The 18573-nt window shown below is 46.2% G+C and overlaps 1 protein-coding gene across 1 annotated transcript in view; it reads right to left on the minus strand.

Annotated features, from left to right (window-relative positions):
• Positions 1 to 18573, minus strand: part of LOC126239809 (probable cytochrome P450 6a13) — a 112129-nt gene that overhangs the window by 30205 nt on the left and 63351 nt on the right. The window contains exon 4 of the mRNA XM_049947886.1: positions 6706 to 6931. Within this exon, the coding sequence (XP_049803843.1) occupies positions 6706 to 6931 (226 nt within the window). The remainder of the gene's footprint in view (positions 1 to 6705; positions 6932 to 18573) is intronic.

Consider the following 18573-nt stretch of genomic DNA (forward strand, 5'->3'; position numbering starts at 1 on the left):
ACGAAGATGACGTGCTACAGACGCGATATTTAACCAACAGGAAGAAGTTGCTATGATATACAAATGATTAGCTTTTCAGAGCGTTCACACGAGGGTGGCGCCGAAGGCGACACCTACAACGTGCTGACATGAGGAAAGTTTCCTAGCGATTTCTCATATACAAACAGCAGATGACCGGCGTTGCCTGGTGAAACGTTGTTGTGATGCCTCGTGGAAGGAGGAGAAATGCGTACCATCACGTTTCCGACTTTGATAAAGGTCGGATTGTAGCCTATCGCGATTGCGGTTTGTCGTATCGCGACATTGCTGCTCGCGTTGGTCGAGATCCAATGACTGTTAGCAGAATATGGAATCGGTTGCTTCATGAGGGTAATACGGACCGCCGTGCTGGATCCCAACGGCCTCGTATCACCAGCAGTCGAGGTAACAGGGCTCTTATCCGCATGGCTGTAACGGATCGTGCAGCCACGTCTCGATCCCTGAGTCAACAGATGGGGACGTTTGCAAGACAACAACCATCTTTACGAACAGTTCGACGACGTTTGCAGCAGCATGGACTATCAGCTCGGAGTCCGTGGCTGCGGTTACCCTTGACGCTGCATCACAGACAGGAGCACCTGCGATGGTGTACTCAACGGCGAACCTCGGCGTACGAATGGAAAACGTCATTTTTTCGGATGAATCCAGGTTCTGTTTACAGCATCATGATGGTCGCATCCGTGTTTGGCAACATCGCGGTGAACGCACATTGGAAGAGTGTATTCGTCATCGCCATACTGGCTTGTCATCCGGCGTGATGGTATGGGGTGCCATTGGTTACACGTCTCGGTCACCTCTTTTTCGCATTGACGGCACTTTGAACAGTGGACGTTACATTTCAGATGTGTTACGATTCGTGGCTCTACCCTTCATTCGATCCCTGCGAAATCCTACGTTTCAGCAGGGTAATGCACGACCGCATGTTGCAGGTCCTGTACGGGCCTTTCTGGATACAGAAAATGTTCGACTGCTACCCTGGCCAGCACATTCTCCAGATCTCTCACCAACTGAAAACGTCTGCTCAATGGTGGCCTAGCAACTGGCTCGTCACAATACGCCAGTCACTACTCCTGATGTACTGTGGTATCGTGTTGAAGCTGCGTGGGCAGCTGTACCTGTACACGCCATCGAAGCTCTGTTTGACTCAATGCCCAGGCGATTCAAGGCCCTTATTACGGCCAGAGGTGGTTGTTCTGGGTACTGATTTCTCAGGATCTATGCACCTAAATTGCGTGAAAATGTAATCACATGTCAGTTCTAGTGAAATATATCTGTCCAATGAATACCCGTTAATCATCTGCATTTTTTCTTGGTGTAGCAATTTTTATGGCCAGTAGTGTACATACGCTCAAGCGGAAATATTCCACGCCGCCCACAACAAATTCCGTATTTTTTCAGCTGAAAATGGTCAAGAGTGTATTCGAGCCTTCTTCTCACCATATGTTTTTACCCTTCACACCTACCACATTTAAGAAATTTAATGTTCCTCGATGCCATAGGTGTATGGTGGTGACCTATCCCTTCACGTTTTGAAGTTGTGCCATGAAACTCTTTCCTTCGAGGTTTAAATCAGTAGATCCTCTTTAGCTACACGATTGTCGATATAATCTCAAGAATGTTCCTGTGGCGTCGTAGTTGAGTTGAGTATACTCTTAATCATCCGTACTTCTGTGTACTTAAACTGCAGAAAAATACCTTCAGTAAACGCTTCGTAAACCGGATTTGTAGTCGACATCAACAGTTTCCCTTCGTTAAGAAAACCGTTCCTTTCTACCCCCAGGCTGCATGGTTATATTTTGTCGCCGTCAGTTGTTTTACGGTCCAAATAGCAAGTCTCATATACTACTTTCAGGGCCTCATTTCCGAATCAAATTCGCCCAGCGTTGCCTGATACATTTTGCTTAGACTCCATTACCTACAATGTACTTTTACTGACATGTGTCTTATGGCTTTTCTTCTGGATAACTACTCATTCCTGTCACCTGAACTCCATTGTCCTTGAGAGTCTCTGCAGGAATTGTAATGTTATAGGCAATACTTAAAATTTACGTCTCTTCCTCGGTATCTCTCATCCGCTCTCCCAAATTTCTCCTTCGTTATCTTTGCTGTTGGTTTGATGTACTGATTCAATAACAATGGTATAAGCGACTGGTCTGTCGCACTGCCTTCCTTGCCTTTCGAATGTTATCACTACAATCTGTTTTCTAAATCTATATCTGCATCTACATCTATACTACCCAAGCCACTTTATGGTGTGTTTAAGAAAGTACTTCGTGTATCAGTATCATTCTGCTATTTTCCAGTCTGAACTGTTCGCGGAAAGAGCGATTAATAGTAAGCCTCCATATAAGCTAGAGTCTCTCCAATCTAACGTCCACGATCTTTCTTTGAAATATCCATACGAGGACCGTCAGTTTTTGACGTTTTACAGCAAACCACAACGTGATTCAGAGGGTCTTTCTTGAAGTATCTCCCAGTGGAGTTGGCTGAGCATTCCGTGACGCTTTCGCGTATACTAAACGAACCTGTAACGAAACGTGCTGCTATTCCTTGGGTCTCCTCTATTTCCTGTCTGAGCCCTATCTGGTACGTATCCCAGAATGACGAGCAATATTTAAATACTGGTAGAACGAAGGTTTTATAAGCTACCGCTTTTATGAGTGGGACACATTTTCTCCCTATTCTCCCAATAAATCTCAGTATGGCATCTGTCTTACCTGCAATTAGTTTTATGTCATACGCATACTCACAGATATTTTATGGATGTGACTACTTGTAGTAGTGCTGTTGATATAATAACGATTTATCGATATATCGAGACCCCATGTGAAAATATCGCTTTTGTACAAGCGATATTGAACACTGATATACCGATATCAAATTGGCAACGTCGAGTGCCGATGTTTTTATTTTATATTATATTTCTTCACAATTTCTGGTAAATATCTGAAATTGTTCTTTTGAAATTGTAGTAGAACATAATTTACTTTCAATGTGTGAAGGGGTCTTACTACTTCTTGAGGTTTCACCAAGTGCACTCTGTCTCTCTGACTGTGTGAAGGAAGTATATGTCCACTGAATGGCGGTGGGGGGGGGGGGGGAAGTGAGGATGTTAAAGGAATAGCACACCTGCTATTTCTTCACATCGGAATTCTTCAAAAACAGTTGCTGAAAATGATGAACAAAAATCTAAATGAGATAATTTGTCTGTATGGTAGACGGAGACGCGTGAGAGGAAATTCTGACGTAATCGACACTCGGCGTTACCAACAGAAAGTGCGACGTTTAGCTTCGCCAAGCAAGTTTGACTCTCCAGCTGCTAGGTCGCTGGCGTTGGCGGAAATGGAAAAACAGGGAAGTCGACATGAAGTGTACCAGACAAATCCGATATGTCACGATACCGAAAGAAGGACCCATCGGACACCTTCTATTACGCCACTTAACGCCACTTACTCGTATATGCAATTACAATTGCTATCAAAGTGATTATTGCCAAGAGTGAACGCGTGTAGTTTTCCTTTCATTTATTGCTCTTAGGAGGATAGGTAGGGTGCAAGCTTGTTGATGTAAAGAATATCTAATAATAAATCAGTGCTTAAATACAGAGTTCTAAACCCGTCAGTATATTTACAATGTGCAGCCGATATTTTTATGGGCAAGCACGTGGGTAGCTTCACCGTCGATATATCGATACATTCCATCGATACATCTAGGGTCGGTAATGAATTTTTTTAAATATCGATACACCGGAATACCTATATTTTTAAAAATGTGAACAGACCTAGTTTCTATTGAATGTTCTATCTTATATCCATGCAATAATTAATCAGCCATACTGCCTATTTAAGCACAATATTCCACATATGTTTACTTTGAGAGGCAGCTGCCAGTCCCTCGACATCTACACTCCTGGAAATGAAAAAAAGAACACATTGACACAGGTGTGTCAGACCCACCATACTTGCTCCGGACACCGCGAGAGGGCTGTACAAGCAATGATCACACGCACGGCACAGCGGACACACCAGGAACCGCGGTGTTGGCCGTCGAATAGCGCTAGCTGCGCAGCATTTGTGCACCGCCGCCGTCAGTGTCAGCCAGTTTGCCGTGGCATACGGAGCTCCATCGCAGTCTTTAACACTGGTAGCATGCCGCGACAGCGTGGACGTGAACCGTATGTGCAGTTGACGGACTTTGAGCGAGGGCGTATAGTGGGCATGCGGGAGGCTGGGTGGACGTACCGCCAAATTGCTCAACACGTGGGGTGTGAGGTCTCCACAGTACATCGATGTTGTCGCCAGTGGTCGGCGGAAGGTGCACGTGCCCGTCGACCTGGGACCGGACCGCAGCGACGCACGGATGCACGCCAAGACCGTAGGATCCTACGCAGTGCCGTAGGGGACCGCACCGCCACTTCCCAGCAAATTAGGGACACTATTGCTCCTGGGGTATCGGCGAGGACCATTCGCAACCGTCTCAATGAAGCTGGGCTACGGTCCCGCACACCGTTAGGCCGTCTTCCGCTCACGCCCAAACATCGTGCAGCCCGCCTCCAGTGGTGTCGCGACAGGCGTGAATGGAGGGACGAATGGAGACGTGTCGTTTTCAGCGATGAGAGTCGCTTCTGCCTTGGTGCCAATGATGGTCGTATGCGTGTTTGGCGCCGTGCAGGTGAGCGCCATAATCAGGACTGCATACGACCGAGGCACACAGGGCCAACACCCGGCATCATGGTGTGGGGAGCGATCTCCTACACTGGCCGTACACCACTGGTGATCGTCGAGGGGACACTGAATAGTGCACGGTACATCCAAACCGTCATCGAACCCATCGTTCTACCATTCCTAGACCGGCAAGGGAACTTGCTGTTCCAACAGGACAATGCACGTCCGCATGTATCCCGTGCCACCCAACGTGCTCTAGAAGGTGTAAGTCAACTACCCTGGCCAGCAAGATCTCCGGATCTGTCCCCCATTGAGCATGTTTGGGACTGGATGAAGCGTCGTCTCACGTGGTCTGCACGTCCAGCACGAACGCTGGTCCAACTGAGGAGCCAGGTGGAAATGGCACGGCAAGCCGTTCCACAGGACTACATCCAGCATCTCTACGATCGTCTCCATGGGAGAATAGCAGCCTGCATTGCTGCGAAAGGTGGATATACACTGTACTAGAGCCGACATTGTGCATGCTCTGTTGCCTGTGTCTATGTGCCTGTGGTTCTGTCAGTGTGATCATGTGATGTATCTGACCCCAGGAATGTGTCAATAAAGTTTCCCCTTCCTGGGACAATGAATTCACGGTGTTCTTATTTCAATTTCCAGGAGTGTATATCTGAACTCAGCAAGCCACCTTATGGTGTAAGGTACATCGTGCATCATTGTTGCTTCTCCGTTTTCTTGTTTCAGTCGTAAATGGTTCGCGGGAAGAACTGTGAGCTTCGATGCCTCTAATTTTACCTTCAAAGCCTTTTCGCGAGATACAGGTAGAAGAAAAGAATTGACTGGTCGACTCTCGCAGAAACGCACTCTCTCAGAACTTTGACAGTAAAGCACAGGGTGATCCAAAACACCTCCCTTACAGCGTCTGTCTCTGGACCTGTAACGAAGCAAGCTGCTCTCCGTTGGATCTTCTCTATCTCTTCTATCAACCTTATCTGGTACGGATCTCACACCGGTGAGCAGCACTCAAGGAGTGGGCGAACAAGTGTACTGTAACTACTTCCTTTATTTTCGGACTGCATTTCCTCAGGATTCTTCCAATGAATCTCACTCTGGCATCTGCTTTACCGACGATTAATTTTATATGTCATTCCATTTTAAATCACTCCTAATGCCTACTCCCAGGTAATTTATGGAATTAACTGCTTCCAGTTGCTGACCTGCCATATTGTAGCTAAATGATAAAGAATCTTTCTTTCTGTGTATTCGCAGCACATTACACTTGTCTACATTGAGATTCAATTGCCATTCCGTGCACCATGCGTCAATTCGTTGCAGATCCTCCTGCATTTCAGTACAATTTTCCATTGTTACAACCTCTCGATATACTACAGCATCATCCGAAAAAAGCCTCAGTGAACTTCCGATGTTATCCACAAGGTCATTTATATATATTGTGAATAGCAACGGTCCCACGACACTCCCCTACGGCACACCCGAAGTCACTCTTACTCTCCATTGAGAATGACATGCTGCGTTCTGTTATCTAGGAACTCTTCAATCCAACCACACAATTGGTCTGATAGTCCATATGCTCTTACTTTGTTCATCAAACGACTGTGGGGAACTGTATCAAACACCTTGCGGAAGTCAAGAAACACGGTATCTACCTGGGAACCCGTGTCTATGGCCCTCTGAGTCTCGTGGACGAATAGCGCGAGCTGGGTTTCACACGATCGTCTTTTTCGAAACCCATGGTGATTCCTACAGAGTAGATTTCTAGTCTCCAGAAAAGTCATTATACTCGAACATAATACGTGTTACAAAATTCTACAACTGATCGCCGTTAGAGATATAGGTCTATAGTTCTGCACATCTGTTCGACATCCCTTCATGAAAACGGGGATGACCTGAGACCTTTTCCAATCTGATTAACCATTTTCATAGGAAGAAACGTCATCTTCCTGCAGACCGTGCTGCACGTTCTTAGTGGCATGCGTGTACTTACTGAAGTCGGTGGCCGGTGAGTGAGAAACCTCCTTGCCCTTGTCAGGACTGTCGTGGTCAGGGTCGATCTGCCCCTTCTGCTGCAGCTGCAGCAGCAGGTTGATGAAATCGTTCCTGACCACGCCATTCTTCTTCCTGTAGTCCACGGTCTCACGCACAGCGCCCATGAAGAAGCGCTCGTGTTCGGGACTCAGAAATTTTATGCGCAGCAGGTAACCAATACGCACCTGCAACACAGAGTTGAATATTATTACGTCAGACATGTAAGGTACGTTCACTTCTTTCCTTGTCGGAGAACGTAAATGAAATCCACAGAGAAGCATCGAGAAACAGTGAGACGTCTATAATTTATTATTTTATCCACGATGGCGTGTGAAAACCGCGAGTGTTTTCAGAAACCAGTGAAGCAGTAATCTGAAATGAGTTATGCTAGTTGCACATGTGTCCAAGACGTCGTACGTAGTCTGGATCATTGTTAATCCTTGATAATGGCAACGAAGGTGGTCTCTATTAATGTAATAAATAAAGAATATCTCATTCTCAGGATAAATACATATGTAGATGTATATATATTTGTACAAGAAATGCTCGGGACAACGATTCAGACTAAATATTATTCTTTAAAATGGCGAACATAAACGACGAATAACATCTAACGGAAACTACAGCGTGTTGAGATTTATATCTTATGTAGAGTCTGTATTTCCCATAAAATACGTTTACTATTCTCAACTGCGACTACCATTAGTGCCACAGGGAAAAAAATCCACACGAGGAACAGCACGAACAATTAAACCGAGGGGTCTGCAACCATCGATTTCAATCAAGTTCCCCCAACAGAGTGGGGGACCCTCGGGAAAAAAATTAAAGAAGGAAAGCAAGGGAGGTGAAACGTTACGATGCGTCATCCGTTTCGGACCAGTATAAATAGTTGGAACACTAGATAATAACGATATGTTATTTATACACAGTTGGCAATTATTGAACTCCACGAAATAAAATAGTCGTTAACTTCTGAACAGTTTGCGTTAGGACGTCGAAACTGCACGGTTGGCCGCGGTGCATGATGGGAGTCAGTATGCGCATGCGCACGCGCAGGACATTAATATGAATGTGGTCTGGTTTAGCGACGAAGGCCACTTTCATGTGGTTACATCAATAAGCTAAATTGGCGCATTTGGGGAACTGAGAATCCGCATTCAACGGCAAACGATTTGCAAAATGATTTAGATAATATATCTCTATGGCGCGAGAAGTGGCAATTGACCTAGAATAAAGAAAAGTATGAAGTTATCCACATGAGTACTAAAAGAGATCTGCTAAATTTAGATTACGCGATAAGTCACACAAACCTGAAGGCTGTAAATTCAACTGAATACTTAGGGATTACAATTACCAATAACCTAAATTGTAACTATCACATAGATAATGTTGTGCGTAGAGCAAACCAAAGACTGCGATTCATTGGCAGAACATTTGAAAGGTGCAACAGGTCTACAAACGATACTGCTTACGCCACGCTTTTTCGTCCTATTATGGAGTATTGCTGTGCGGTGTGGGATCCGCATCGCGTGGGACTGACGGATGACATCGAAAAAGTTTAAAGAAGGGCGGATCGTTTTGTATTATCGCGAAATAGGGGAGATAGTGCCACAGACATGATACGTGGAGATGAAGTGATTAAAATCAAGGCGTTTTCCGTTGCTACGGGATCTTCTCATGAAATTTCAATCACCGTTTTTCTCCTCCTAATGCCAAAACATTTTGTTGGCACCTACGTAGATAGGGAGAAATGATTATCACGATAAAATAGGAGAATCAGAGCTCGCACAGAAAAATTTAAGTGCTCGTATTCCCAGAGCGCCGTTAGATAGTGGAACGGTAGAGAGACAGATTCAAGATGGTTCATTGAACCCTCTGTGAGGCACTTTATTGTGAATATCATAGTAATCACGTAGACGTAGACATGTCTGTGTGGTGTACAATGTCCAGTCACGGAATAATGGTAGCGATATTCCTTGATGGCACTGTGACTACTAACCGGTACGTGAAGGTTTTGGAAGATGATTTCATCCACATTATCCAAAGTGATCATGATTTCGACAAGATGCGGTTCATGCAAGACGGAGCTCTTCCCCATCGAAACAGCAGAGTGATGTCACGGAGGAGCACTTTGGGGACCGCATTCTGGCTCTGGGGTACTCAGTGGCAATTGGCATAGGTTCAGATGGCTCTGAGCGCTATGGGACTTAATATCTGAGGTCATGAGTCCCCTAGAACTTAGAACTACTTAAACCTAACTAACCTAAGGACATCACACACAACCATGTCCAAGGCAGGATTCGAACCTGCGAGCGTAGCGGTCGCGCGGTTCCAGACTGAAGCGCCTAGAACCGCTCGGCCACACCGACCGGCAACTGGCATAGGCCGCCATATTTTCCGGATCTGAAGATATGCGACTCCTTTTTGTGGGGCTGTATTAAAGACAAGGTGTACAGCAATAGCCCCAAAACCATTGCTCAGCTGAAAACAGGCATTGAGGAGGTCATCCGCGGCATCGATGTTCAGATACTTCAATGGGTCATGCAGATTTGCGCTATTTGTCTGCGCCACATCATAGTCAGTGACGGCAGGCGTATCGAACATGTCATAACTTAAATCCGAATATGTGTAATTTCGTTTACATTTTGAATAAACTGTGTACACGTTGTCGTCTGTAACTAACTTACATTTTTTTCTCGTATTTCTACAATTTTGACCCTGTACATATCATGTAAGAAACCTCATATACAGTCCAGTGGATGGAGTGGAGGGTACCTAAAGCTTTTTGGCGGGGGATGAGGGGTGGGGGGTCCTGGCTGGCAACGGTGCAGTGGTTGTCGTAATGCGGAAACAGAGCAGCGAGGAGTGGCCACGCGGTCAAGGCCTCATGTCACCGATTGCTCGGCCCCTCTCGCCGGTGGTTCGAGTCCTCCCTCGGGCATGGGTGCGTGTGTGTGTGTTGCTCTTAGCATAAGTTACTTTAAGTTACTTTAAATAGTGTGTCAGTCTAGGGACCGATGACCTCAGCAGTTTGGTCTCTTAGGGATTCATACACATTTGAACATTTATCTGACATGCAAAAGCGCGTTATCACTGGCTTTTGGGTCAAGATTGGAAGCATTTCCGAAGTTTGTAAACTGTTGGCGTGCTACCATGCTTAAAATATACCATAACATGTCAAATGGCGCTATCCAAAACCGGCGCCGAGACAACCGTGGTGCACCACGGGGCACAGATGAGAGGGCTGAACAACGGCAGCGGAGATGTGTGCGGGCGAATGAACGTGCAACTGACCGCCAAAATAAACGGAGATGGCAGCAGTATCTTCTCATCGATCGTTCATGTTACTGCATATGGGTCTCGGCAGCAGGCGCCTGATCGATGCACCCATGCCGACTGACGTACTTGGGCAACGAAGGCTGGAATTTGCACACCAGTACCGCAGTTGGATGACACGCGACCTCTCTAGATGACTCACGTTTTATACTCTATCGGAAAAACGGCCATTTGCGTGTGCGATGTGTACGGCGTGAAATGTCTGAAAGCCAACACCCTTCGGAAGGGACTAGGGTGGAGGAGAGAGCCTTATGATGTGGGTAATGTTTTCGTGACATTCTGTGCGTGATCTCGAAATTATGGAATGCACAAGGGGTTAACATAAGTATGCATCTATTTTTGGGGACCATGTCAAACCTTATACGCAGTGTGTTCTTGTTTGGCCCGTTGTAATCTCCCAGTAGGGCAATGGAACGCGTCACACAGCTTGCAGTGCAAGTGTGTGGTTCAAACAGCACCAGCCTGAGCTTACCGTACTCCCTTGATCGCCAAACTCTCCGGTGTTAAACCTAATCGAGAATCTGTGGGACCACCTGGATCAAGCTGCTCACGTCATGGATTCTCAGCCGTGAAACCTAGCGCATCTGGCCACGGGGCTCGGACCGACATGGCTCCACAACTTTGGCAGTACCTTCCAGAAACTCACTGGTGCTCTTCTTGCATGTGTGACAACAGTCCGCTCTGCAAAAGGTGATTATTCAGGCTTTGGATAGATGAGTTTCCGAGTTTCCGAGAAACCATTAAGTAGTGGTTTTGGACTGTAGGCAATACACTATACGAGAAGAACCTTGGTACCTAGGGAGTTGTAAAAGGACTGCTTTCATATCACTCTTATCTTATGTGTGAGAGGGTTCAAAGCACTTGTGCAAGTAGTACTTACTGCTTCAAGCTTAAGAAATAAAAATTGTTCAGGTACAGTTGTTGCGTTGTAAAACTGTGAAAGATTGCAGTGGGTTTGGAAGACTATTTGAACGCAATGGATGGAATACATAGTGTCTTGGAAAGTATATTTTGCTGTATGTAATGAAAAAATCTAAATAAGCAGAACAGTAGGAAAGTCTGGTGTAATCAAATGAAATCAGATAACGCTGATGGAATCAGATTAGAAAATGAGACAATGAAAGAAGTAGGTCGGTTTGTTTTTGGGCAGGAGAAGAACTGCCACTGGCTGTGGTAAGCTAAATTTAAACTGTAAACTTAATAAAGCAGAACGTTTCTGAAAAGGAGAAAAGTGCGAACATCGAATGTAATTGTAAGTGTTTTTGAAGCTTTGCTCAAAGTATTGGACTGAAATATAGAAAAATGAATGAAGGCCAAGATATCGACCTCAGCTGGCATGTGGTGCCCTGGAGACCGTTATGGAACTGTCAGGTGCAAGTGCGCAGGTATAAAGTCCGGAGTGATGAACACTATATAATACCTCTGTCTCGATATCAAATGGGACGAACCCACCGTGTGCAGAATTAGTCTGCAATTTCCTGGTTATTGCTACAAGCTCATTCTGGAAAAAGGGCTGTAAAGGGACTGTATAAAATCACCTCCACCAGAAAGTGGACCCTTATTGAATAAAGAGAGATACTATCGGAAAAGGAACGTATACTCAACAGAGACCAAAAATTGTATGTATCAGTCCTCATCCACGCACAGCGGAGGAGAACTGTGCTGACGACAGTCGAAGAGATTCATCCATTTCACGACGCACACTCCATTGTTGCCTTGCCTGAAAGGAGAACACAGCTATAGGGCCACACGCTCTTGCGGCTTGTACTGCTCAAATTTAAAGACGCTGCACTGCGCTCTTGTTCTTTACAGTTCATGCTCTCCATATACCGTACGAGATGTAATAAGTTTTATTAGGACTACGGTGGCGTGAAGAGTTCTTTTAACAATCTTCGTACCATTAATTGACAGCATACAGGTCTCTCATCGGGTACCATTCTTAAAAACTGAAATAAAAAGTTTCTAACAACTGAGGGACAAATAGTCAAATAAATGAGTATTTTGATGGAATACTAACTTCCGTTATTCAGATAAATACGAGGTGCCTGTTCATCTGGACATTGTGCGCTATTTACCAGGGTCATTCAATAATTAAAGAGACAAATTGGTCTGGAAAAAAGCTGTTATTAGGGCAAGTTTTGTGCTTCTATGAGATTAAGCTGGCATCACTGGGATGAGCCCTGATCGTCTTATGTATCAACATCACGCGGAATCTGCAGCTATGATACATGTTATGTAAAATGAAGGTGGAGGGGGGAAGAGAAAGGAAATGAAAAGGAAGGAACTCATGATTTCAGCTGCATCGCGGTTTTAAGCGGAATCAGTTGCGGAGAGTGAAATTCTGTGTCGCTCTGGTACCGAGCGCCGCGGGTTTTGAATCCGCGCCAGTCAGCATGGCCTCGATTAGCACTAGAGGTCTCTGCAGCCGTCGCTTCATAAGCCGTGGCTGCGCGCGCGCTCCTGGCCCGCGTATAATGTGAGAGCGCCACGGTGGAGCACGTGGTCCCAGCGGCCAATAGCGACGTACTCCATCAGGTATTTAAGCGCCTGCCTCTTGCTCAGTAGGTCCCTCCCTTCTCTTTCCTTCCCTTCTCTTTCCTTTTCCCCAGTCCCCTCCCTCCACCCCTCTTCCCCCGGGCTTCCCCTCCCCCTTCCTCCCACCCCCTATCACCCATGCCCCTGGCATCTCTGCTCTCCCTTCTCCATCTCCCACTCCCCTTCCTCCTCCTCTTCTCTTGGCAGGTCCCCGGACTCGCACACGCTCAGTGAACATTCGCGCGCCGGAGATCATCGCCATCAGTGTCTCGTGTGTGTGCCTTCGTCAGCGTTTAGTGTTCTTTCGTCGTCACGCCTCAACTGTTCACGTGTGTCGTCGCCGTCGTCCGTCTTCTGTGCGCCGTGTCAACAAGTGTTAGTGTTTTTTTTGTTCTTTTTTGTTTCGTCCGGCGAACGGCTTCATGTTTATTGTTTTTGTATCTACTTTCTTTGCCCGCCATTTTTTTGTATTGTCTGTGTCACCTATATATCGTATTATTGTGCCCCTTAAGGCTGAAGAGCAGCGTATTATGCTGCTGCCAGCCCGCCTTGTATGAGGTGCTTAAAATTACAATAAAGAAAAAAAAAAGCTCAGTAGGCAGTTAGTCTATTCGACATCTTGCCTACAGACAGCGTGTTTACCTGGTTTCTGTGTACGAGTGGACATTGTGGATTCGTGAAGTACTGCTTGCGACCCGTTGCTATTTGGGTGTTATTGTTCGTTAGATCTTGCTCGGTCGTCCGCCGTTGTGTTCGTGTCTGTCCTTCCCCGTTCGTTTTGTTTGTTCGTTGGCCTCTCCCGTTTGGTTCCGCCGCGCTTTCGTTCTCGGCAACCCCGCGACAGGAACGGTCGCGGTTACAACAGTCGCACCTGGTCTCGAATCCGGCATCTCCTGCTGATTACGCAGTTTCGTTAACAACTGCACCGCCCGCACGCGGAGTTCACCACAGTTGCGAGTACCATCTCGGTACGCCTCTCGACCAGCCCACACTCTAACCCAGCGCCACCGTCCACAGTGCCCGACCATGTCCTCCATGCTCGCTACTTTGAGATCCTTGCAGACGGCGCGCATTCGTGTAACTGAGTCGTCTCGATGGGAAATGAATCCACCACCTTCAGTGCGAATCCTCAATCGCGTTTGAGCTCCTGTGAGTATGCTCAATCTCTTTTGAGCTCCTATGAGGATCTCAAAGTAGCGAGGATGGAGGGCATCGACGGAGACTGCTGAGAGGTAGCACTAGGGGGGAATGTGGATCGGTCGAGGGACGTACAGAGGTAGCAAGCGCAGGTGGATCAACATTTTTCCCGGGCTGCACAGTGGTTGCTGCAACTGTCTAGCAGGCAGGAGATGTCGGTTTCGAATCCCAGCCTGACACACATTTTCACTCGACTTAACTTACCCCGCATAAAATGACGATGCTGCTTAAATCATCAGTTCTTTCCTTTTCCTTTCCTTCATCTCCCCATCTAACTTCAATTTGCGAGGGTGAGTCAAATGAAAACCTTAAATTTGTAATAACAAATCGAAATTCTGCGCCGTTATCCTGTAAGTTGGTAAGCGTGCTACAAACAGCGTGCAGAATGGCCTGTAGGTGGCGGTGGCAGCATAGTGGAAATGCACACATACCGTCGCAGTATCAGTATAAATACGGCCGCCCCACTTGCGACTTGCACCGGGGAAGAACAGCGTTCTGTTATACGGTTTTTGCGTAGTGAAGGTGTGAAATTCATCGACGAATGAAGGTTAATTACGGTGATGCACGTTTGTCACAGCAGCAAGTCTACGAATGGAGTAAGAAGTTCGCAAATGGTGTGACTTCAGTGGAAGATGCTCCTCGTCCAGGTCAGCCACAACGAGTTGTGACTCCACAGAACACTGCAGCAGTTGAAGCCATAGTGAAGGAAAACCTACAAGTGACACTGAATGACATTGCAGCATGTTTACAGATTAGTCACAGGTCAGAACACCACATTGTGCATGACGTGCTCCAGTTTCACAAAGTGTCTGCAAGATGGCTGCCACGGCAGCTGACTCTTGAAATGAGAGAACGACGTGTTCATGCTTGTGAAGGACTTCTTCGGAGCTTTGAACGAGAAGGTGATGGTTTCCCTGCAAGAATCGTTACTGGGGACGAAACCTGGGTTCACTTCCACCAACCGGAAACGAAGAGAGCGAGCAAGGAAAGGCGCCATTCCTCATCACCAAAACCAGAGAAGTTTCGAATAGAACCATCAGCAGGGAAGGTTATGCTGACTCTCTTTTGGGACGAAGAAAGGCGTCATTTTGGAGCATTACGTGCCTAGAGGGACCACTGTCACCAGTGAACCATACACAGATCTCCTAACAAATCATCTGCGGCCTGCAATCAAATCAAAGCGACTTTGATTGCTGTCAGCAGGTGTCCTTTTGCAACATGACAATGCAAGGCGCCACACTGCCCGTAGAACAGTTGCAACAATCATAGACCTGCATTTTGAGTGTCTTCCTCATCCACCGTACTCACCAGACCTTGCTCCTAGTGATTTCCATATGTTTGGACCACTCAAAGACGCAATCGGAGGAAAGAAGTTTCGTTCTGATCAAGAGGTACGACACGCATCGCGTGAGTGGTTGCGCGGACTACCAAAAGAATTTTTTTCTAAAGGAATTTATTCACTTTGTAAGCGCTGGAGGACTTGCATTAAGCGTGGGGGAGATTATGTTGAAAAGTGATACAGGTATGTTCCACTTCTGCACAATAAATAATATTTGAAAAAATACGAGGCCTGTTCAGAAAGTAAGCTCCGATTGATTGCCAAATTGAAACCACAGTGAACATCAGAAATGTTTTACTTGTAACAATTAGCTACACCTTTCAGCTACTTCTCTACGTAGTCGCCGTTCTGACTTAGACTTTTGTCATAGCGTTGTACCAACTTTTCAATAGCCTCATCATAGAAGGCAGCCGCCACTGATTTCCGCCAATTCTCCACGCTGGCCTACACCTCGTTGTCTGTGTCAAAATGTTGTCGTCAAAGACAGCGGTTCATGTGACCAGAGATGAAACTCAGGGGGAGACAATTGCGGACTGTATTGTGGGTAATCTAACATTTCCATTTGAAAACGATGCAGGAGCATCTTCATTGCCCCTGCAGAATGCGGCTGAGAATTGTCTTGAAGACGAAACAGCACGACAGTTATGTAATGTTAGCTGCATAGCTTCAGGCGAAATTTCTCACCAGGCCCTCGTACTTGGCGGCAGACACTATTTTCTAGACATCTTTACGCAGTCACTGCGAGCTCAGAAATGAGAAGAGCGACGTGATGCTAACTGGGGTTATACTAGAGACACTACCCAACACATCTGTGCAAAGCTTTATCGGATTTTCATAGTCGTTTCCATTTCGCGACCGATCGGAGCTTACTTTCTGAACGCCCCTCGTATTTAAGGTTTTCATTTGACTCACCCTCGTACATGATAATGGCCACTATTACTTCATCTTGCTGTTATACAGGATGACGCAACGACAACAATTGGATAAAGTGTTCGAAAAGGTTGTCTATATAATTTGTACTAATGGTACACACATATAGTTTGCGTTCAGGTACAAGTTAACGTGGTCAATGATGTTCCAAGGAAATTAAATTCTTCTGAAAATCAGATGATTTTGGAAGAGCATGGCCTATTTCGTTCCTGATCCTTCCCCTATGCCAGGTTGTGCTTCATTCTCACGAATTCGTTACATATCATTTTGAATAACCATTATGTCTATCTTTAATTTTTTTTTGTCACGCAACCGCGCACGTCTAATTTGCATTCCAAACAACTTCAGGAGTGCAACTTACGCCATCTCAGCATCTTTAGGTATTAAAAATACGTATATCAATGCACCTACTCACCAAGCCCAGACTGTTACTGCTGAAAGTTTTCGCACTCGTTGCAGTCGTCCATTTGACGAAATTAATGAAACGCTGAAGCTGTTAGGAATTGTTTTAATTATAACTATTTCAATTTTGGTAATTGTTTTTTCATTAAAAGTAAGGCCTAGCGATCGGTTCACCATTGTCTTAATACCTTGCTAAAATTTTTCGTCTAAGTTCGGACACGATTTTGTGCAACAACACCGATCTTACGGTGTAGAAATCCTTGGTTGGTTTCGTTATGTTTATTACGTTATCTTATTATGTAAAGGCCACAAGGAGTTTTGCGGCGCCCTTCTGGACCATTTGAACTCGCAGCAGTCTGGCATTCAAGCTGCAATCGAACTGAGTGTTAATGGCACACTCACTTACCCTGACGTCTAAATCACATTAAGAAACAATACTTTTGTTTTTGACATTTACCGGAAACTGTCAACCACTGACACCTTACTTCATCGTTCTTCATATCATCCCGTGAAATGACTGTCTCACGATCGATTCTCCACCGCCTCCATCACTTCCCCCTAACCTCCAGGAAAGAACACACAGTTTTATTCAATTTAATGTAATGTCCGTTCACAAATGGAAAACTAGTAGAGGTTTCCAGAACGAGATTTTCACTCTGCAGCGGAGTGTGCGCTGATATGAAACTTCCTGGCAGATTAAAACTGTGTGCCCGACCGAGACTTGAACTCGGGACCTAAGCCATGTGTGGTGTCACCGTCAGACACCACACTTGCTAGGTGGTAGCTTAAATCGGCCGCGGTCCTTTAGTACATGTCGGACCCGCGTGTCGCCACTGTCAGGATCGCAGACCGAGCGCCACCACATGGCAGGTCTCGAGAGACTGACGAGAACTCGCCCCCAGTTGTAAGGACGACCTAGCAAGGCGCAGTTATCCATATCTGTAGAGAGTCTCATTTGTATTCACCATAGAGATGTACAAGAACAAATTAAAGTCAAGTATACGAGAAGCTCCGTTCTTTTCTTTATAGCTTTCATCACCTATACTGTTTCAGATTTAACGCAAGTCGGCGTGAGTTACGCGTGCCCTATCGGCTATCTTATTGTGGACTGGCTGCTCTTGTCAGGCCACAACATTTGGCGACAAGGATTAACGGATTTTGTTCTCTTTTTCTTTCCCCTTGTTTTGCTCTGAATTGCTTGTGTCATGGCTTCGCCACAATCTCCGGATGTACTGTCCGAATTTTTTCGCTTGCAGAATCAGCAGTCGCAGGCGTTATTGGATGGCCTTGGACAGCTCGTCCAGGGTCAACGTGTGCTGCAAAACGATGCGGCAGCCGCCGCTTCATCGCTCCCGCAGCCACAACACGCCGTTGCACCGCCCTTCCGTAATTTTGATTCAACGCACGAGTCCTGGCCGGAATGGTCCCGCCAGTTCAGCTTTCATCTAGCCGCCTACAGAATTCAAGGTAATGAGCGGCAGCCGTTTTTGCTTTCTTGTGTCGGTGTGTCCACCTACCGTGTGATAGTGAAGTTGTTTCCCCGACGCGACGTAGCAACTCTGTCCTACGAAGAAATTTTGCCGGCGTTAGATGCCTATTTCAAAGAAACAGTAAATGTCGTTGCAAAACGGTATACGTTCTTTCGTACAAAACGTACGGCCGGTCAGACTAATAGGGAGTGGGTTGCAACATTGCAAGGACTTACTAGGGATTGTGAATTTCAGTGTGAATGTGGCCTCCCTTATTCAGATACTATGGTGCGTGATGCAATTGCACAGAACGTTTCTGATGTTCGCATACGGGAACAGATTTTGAAACTAGTTAATCCATCCCTTCAACAAGTGATAGACCTATTGGACAGGCAAGACACACTTGACTTTGCTCAGGAATCATTTGAAACTTCGCCAGCAGTGTGTCACATTACCCGGCCCGCCGGGCCCGCTGCACGGGACGCTAAGCGGCCCTCGCACCCGTCAGCGCAGCAGCCGCCTAGCTCGCAAACACGTGCGCCGCGTAAGCAAGCAAATGCAGTGAAATGATGCCCGCGGTGTGCAACTCGACATTCGTGTGAACATTGCCCGTCACGCC

This window comes from Schistocerca nitens, chromosome 1 (assembly GCF_023898315.1).
Source record: "Schistocerca nitens isolate TAMUIC-IGC-003100 chromosome 1, iqSchNite1.1, whole genome shotgun sequence".
NCBI classification, from domain to species: Eukaryota; Metazoa; Arthropoda; class Insecta; order Orthoptera; family Acrididae; genus Schistocerca; species Schistocerca nitens.